At 40.1% G+C, this 5645-nt stretch overlaps 1 protein-coding gene across 1 annotated transcript in view; it reads left to right on the top strand.

Annotated features, from left to right (window-relative positions):
* lrba (LPS-responsive vesicle trafficking, beach and anchor containing) overlaps positions 1-5645 on the top strand; it is a 121318-nt gene that overhangs the window by 68701 nt on the left and 46972 nt on the right. The window contains exons 31-33 of the mRNA XM_014020673.1: positions 2028-2112; positions 2382-2515; positions 3312-3373. Coding sequence (XP_013876127.1) covers positions 2028-2112; positions 2382-2515; positions 3312-3373 — 281 coding nt within the window. The remainder of the gene's footprint in view (positions 1-2027; positions 2113-2381; positions 2516-3311; positions 3374-5645) is intronic.

Raw genomic sequence — 5645 nt, 5'->3', positions numbered from 1 at the left:
TTTTAGGTCAGTTAATTACACTTTGTTGTGCATTCATTGCTTCTTACATCAATATTTTTTTTCTTTCTTGCACTGTTGGGATTCATTCATTCTGTAATGTAGTTCTGTCTGAGGATTTCAGATACTACATTGTAACAAAACTAAAAGTCCCGTCATGCAGCAGCCCTGTTGGAAGCAAACAGTTAGCCTTCCTCTAAAGAATACAGTTACTCTGCTCCTGAAATTGAATTTTTAGTTTAGTTTTTTTTTATTTAGATTGAATGTAAAATAAAAAATGTGTGTCTTTGAAAGACATTTTTTAATCATGACTTTAAGTCTTAAATTTGAGCTTTAGATGTATAATAAACTTAGCTGACTGAAACTTGCAGAAACTCTGACTCTGTTGGTTAAACTAACCTGTTAGTAATAAAGTTCTGCCCTTTTTCTGGTTGTGTGCAACAAACTTAAATTAAATTCAGACGTGACTATAAATCTGAAGAGCTGAACACGTTTTTGGTAATTTTTATGCATTTATTCCCAATACGTTTTAAAGTTTTCGTTTTTGGTTTGTATATTTTAGAGAAATAGATTTGAAAATATTAGTACTATATGTTTTGCATATCTGTCTTTTACATCTCCGTTTAAAAATGCTACATTCAGCTGCATCCACAGGAAATTTTTCAGTCAGTGCTGAGTAAATATGCTTTGTGAGTGTGTGTTTTAGAGGGGCAGTGGGAGGACTGATGGAGACGTTCATTTACTCCTCTTTGTTTGAAGGAGCTACTTCAGGTCGAGAGGGATGCTCTCACTACGGTCCACATGGCGCTGTTTAACACCTTACACACACACACACACACACACACACACACACACACACACACACACGCTCACACACACATTCCAGCCCACATTACACTGTCTGTCACTCCTGAAGAGTTATCCCTGCTCAGAGACTGTCCTGGCTGGAAAAACAAGACTGCTGAAACACCAGAGGAATCCCCCTCCTCCATATTCAGCTGGGCATTAGCTTATTTATGAGCCACATGGAGCAGAACTTACTGCCAGATCAATCACACACGGACTTTGTACCTCGTGTGCCTCCGTCTTCAGAATTAAGTCATAAAGCACTTTTTAGGTGGATAATGAAACAGTCACAAAACAGCCCAGAGGGGTAAATTGGAATGTAATGATTTAATGAAGGAAAAAAAATGGTTTCAAATCATTTTATATTTAAACACAGAGGTTAACTCTTAAATATATATTTCTTCGCAAGTACTTGAAATAGTAAGTAAATAAGTAAGTACAATTCTTATTTTTTTTAGGATTCTATGAAAGCATTTGATTAGTTATTATCTTACCTGTTGCAGATAACTCTTTAACAACCACAGCTTGGTAGAACATGGATCAGTTCTGACCATATTAATGAGCAAATGGCTAGTCTATACAGAGCTAGCCAGAACCCGAGTCAGAACTCTGTCCTGCGGACCTTGCGGCTCACAGCATGTGGTTGGTCAGAACTTTGTGGGCGTGTTTGTTTAAGTGGAGCAGAGCAGCTCTTTGGAGCAGCACTACAAGCAGGGAGTTCACGTTTTAAAATGTTTTCATTATTGACTGAAAGAAAAAAAAACACAGTATATACTGTGCATAATTATAGGGTTGCTATTGATTCACTTTTTTACCAAAAAAAAAAGATAAATAAACCACAAATAACATAAAACACAAACAAAAATAAAAAAATCACTAATAGTAATTTGATAATTACCAGCTCAGAAGAACGCCTGTCATTTTAACATAAAATTATATTTTTTTCTATACTTCATCTTTTCAGACATAAATTTCATAATTCTTCTTATTTAATTAAACTTCACAGTTGCCTCACAAAAAGCACACTTCCAAACAGGTTAATGGTGCAATCTGGGTTTGAATAATGTTTCCCTCCGTGTGTGTGTGTGTGTGTGTGTGTGTGTGTGTGTGTGTGTGTGTGTGTGCGTGCACGTTCTTGTCCTACATCCAGACTAATAACAGAGTTCTTTGGTTTCTCCCTGCAGCAGGCGGCCAGGTTCCAGCCAGCACCAGCCTGCCATCTGTCCCCCCACTCTCCTCTGTGACCCAGAACACCGCCCCCAATATGAGGTGATTCATCTTCTTCTTCACCCCCCTTCTCCCATTTTGCTACATGCACTGTCAGCTGTTTATGCACACCAACATACTCAGTTATGCATATTTTTACTGATTATTGCCTCTTGTCCTAATACAATATTTTCCCCCTCATATTAGAAACAGATTTGAGGGCTGTATTGTATTTTTTTAATGTGTTGTGACTCGTCATTGATATACTTTAGATATGGAGATAGAATAAATTCACTCAATGTGCACTCTGTGTCCGTTTACTGTTTATTCAGTATCTCAGAGCGTCTGGAGCATGCTCTTGAAAAGGCTGCTCCTCTGCTGAGGGAGATCTTTGTCGACTTTGCTCCCTTCCTCTCTCGCACCCTGCTGGGCAGCCACGGACAGGAGCTGCTGATCGAGGGCACCAGTGAGTACAAGAATAATGAGGAAAAAATAAACAAATAAATAAAATCAATCAAGATAGCCCCTTTTTTATTTTAAAAAGGTCACAGGCATTTTTTCACAGGAACCTCACAAACCTCGAATGATGGCAGTGCCTCGTTATTTAAATGCGATAACATTTCCGGACTGTTAATCCAATAGCGGGATGAGTTGCAGAGGACCAGCAGCGGGGTATTTGTGCTGAAGGTTTCCAGGGGCCCAGGTCAGAGGCCAGGCCACTAATAGCAGTGTTTGGGATGTCTGCTGCCACCAAACAAAATGGAAAGTTGATTGATAGCTGCAGCGGGGGGGATCCAGGGACTGTTGAAAAGGCATCGGAGGTTGTGTGGATGTACGTGTATAGGCTTATTTTTTTAATGTAATGGCACTGTCTGTGTCATTTAAAAAGCTGCCGAGAGACCAAAGACCCCCCCCCCCCTCTGTGCCTCTGCAGTGGACACTCCTATGCCCCCCTGCTCTCTAAAAGCCTAGAGCTTGCCATTAGGGATCAATGAGACATATGCTGGCCAAGTCAGGCCTGTAATACAAGGCCCAAATATGTATTAGTTTACAGTAACATCATGTTGACTCATTAGGCCCATCGATACTATCTGTTTCTCTACAGATGGCACAAGGTTAGATAATCCCTGTCTTGTTGGTGTAAATGTGAGTGTGTGCATGTTTCTATAAGTGTCCAACAAGCTGTTGGAGGTAAAACACACACAGAAGTTAACTTGTCAAATGCACGTTTTGTCTCAATTTTAATTTATTTTTTCCTCCAGGTCTGGTGTGTATGAAGTCCAGCAGCTCGGTGGTGGAGCTCGTCATGCTTCTGTGTTCTCAGGCAAGTCTGGCATCTTTATCTTTTCTTACTTCTGCTTGGTGCTTTTTTTTAACTTGTCTGATTTATCAGTTTCACCTTGAGCTGCAGTAAATTCGTGGAGCCTTATCTTTCCCTCCACCCTGCCCTGTCTGCTTCTCCACGTTCACCCTTCACCTACAGCGAGGGCCGAAAATCAGGATAAAAGGCGTCTTCATCCACAAATATTGGCTCGAGGGTCACGAGGGGCCGACCTGTCCGTGTCACCTCTGACCCGAGCGCCGGCCCTCGTGGCCTGGACCAAACTGATGAGGAGGGATGATGTAGATTTGATGGTGCTTTGCATTGATTACCCTTCTCTTCTTCGTTGTCCTGTGGGTGTTTTGCTGCTAAGTTTATTTAGCTCCTGCTGGATTCATGAATACTAATTCAGGGATCATAAGCAGGCGTGGGCGGATCAATGATCAGGGTTGTCAATAGATCACGCCAGGATGGCTGATTGCCATTAAAATATACAAAACGGCTGAAGGCTGGCTACTGTATGAAAGCCATCAAAACCTCTGCAGTGTTTATTTTAGATCTATTTGTGAATACGTAGACTTTAGGTATGATTTTTTAAGTGGTGGACACACAACCAAAACATTAGCTTCACTAACATCATAAAGGCTACACAAAAATCTTAGTTCCGCTAATGATAAAAAGCTAAATTGACAACAATTTGGCAGAAGCTAAAGCTAAACCGCTAATATTTACCATTAGCGTCTAGTCTGCCGTAATGCCAATAAGGGTGGTTACTATTCTTCTGGCCCAGACTTTTCAGGAAAGGTTGTCAGTTTTACAATCAGTAATTAAACTTCAAGACAGATATCAAACCAAACCTAAATGTTTAATGTGACGAAGTCAACACAAGTCAAAATGCTTCATGGATCACAGATAAAAGGGTTCATATCTCTTTTAGAGCTGATATTTGAGAAAATAGTTGGTTTCAGTAAAGCTGGGAGGCGGAGCTACAACCCTGCTGCTGGCTGAAACAGGAAAAGCGGACGTAGGAGGAGAAAAAGGCATCGAAAAATTTGAGAAATTGTGCTTCTGTTAATTTAGTTTTTACATTTGAACATTATTAATACAAACAAATGAATATTTGTATCCCCCAGATTAAAGCAAATATGTACCTTCATTTCATTTTTTTAAATTTTTGCGACAGTCAGAAAACGTTTTGTGACTGAAAGATGTGCTGCAAAGGATGCTGGGAAAATGTCTACAACTTACTCTTTCTTACCTTTTACTATAGTTTTGAGTGTTGACTGGTTTTTCTCTTGACAAATTCTTGTTCAGTGTTTGTTAACAAAATATTAAAGTCTCAGTTTTTGCCTGTAAACTGAAACCATGAGTCAGAAGGTCTGCGCTGCATTTAAGAGGAGACTGAAAGTAAGGGTAGCTCTCCACGGCTCAGGGAGGATGTCAATGCATGATGCACGGCAGAGACTGCATGAAATGGCAATGCTCACAGCCCACTGAGAATGTTGCTGGTACCAAAGCCAATATTATTGAAAATATCAAGGCTGTAGTGAAGATTTTAGCCTCAAAGAAAATGACTTAAAAGTCAAGTGCCCATTAATAGTTTATACGATTAATGCAAATGCTAAACCACTCATCAAAATATCAGCTCTGCTAAAAGCGGGTTAGCAGATGAGTGCTCACCATTTTTTTCTCTCCACTTATTTAGTTGCACTTGTGTTCTCTCTCAATGACGAAGACATCAGATAATGACTCCCCTCTGGCCTTGTGTTGCATATAAAACACAGTTTTCCAATAACACAAAAAGCACATCTGATTAATGACACCTCTCTTAACACTGCACTCTGCTTTTTTATCAGCTCGATTTCCCAAAGAAAAAAAAATCATATCTTTCTTTTTACCTCCCCATATGTTGTTTGGTTCCCATTATTCATTTCAGTTCTTTATTCGAAAAAAAAAAAAGGTAATACAGCCAGATTACACATCTGTTTGGATGTCGTTGGCCTTGAGATTTGGGGCTACTGAGACTAAAAAAGGGAATGTGAGCCCCGTTATGTCCAGAGCTGAAAGAAATGGCAGAAGTGAAAGCTAGACAGAAAACCAAAGAGGAGAATGACAGGCACTAATGCACCTATTTGTCATAACTGTCAGGGTGTTGTTTAATGCTAATCTAATCAAAGGCAGAATCTCTGTGATTGCTCCGCTGCACAGCTCATGCCTCGCTTCCCCCTTTGGTCCACAGCCCAAGCTATTTCTTCCTTTTCTCAGAGCGTCAAGC

The sequence above is a fragment of the Austrofundulus limnaeus genome, unplaced genomic scaffold, assembly GCF_001266775.1.
Source record: "Austrofundulus limnaeus strain Quisiro unplaced genomic scaffold, Austrofundulus_limnaeus-1.0 Scaffold263, whole genome shotgun sequence".
In the NCBI taxonomy this organism is placed as follows: domain Eukaryota; kingdom Metazoa; phylum Chordata; class Actinopteri; order Cyprinodontiformes; family Rivulidae; genus Austrofundulus; species Austrofundulus limnaeus.
Note: the sequence above shows the minus strand (reverse complement) of the source record. Positions and strands in the feature narration are given on the sequence as shown.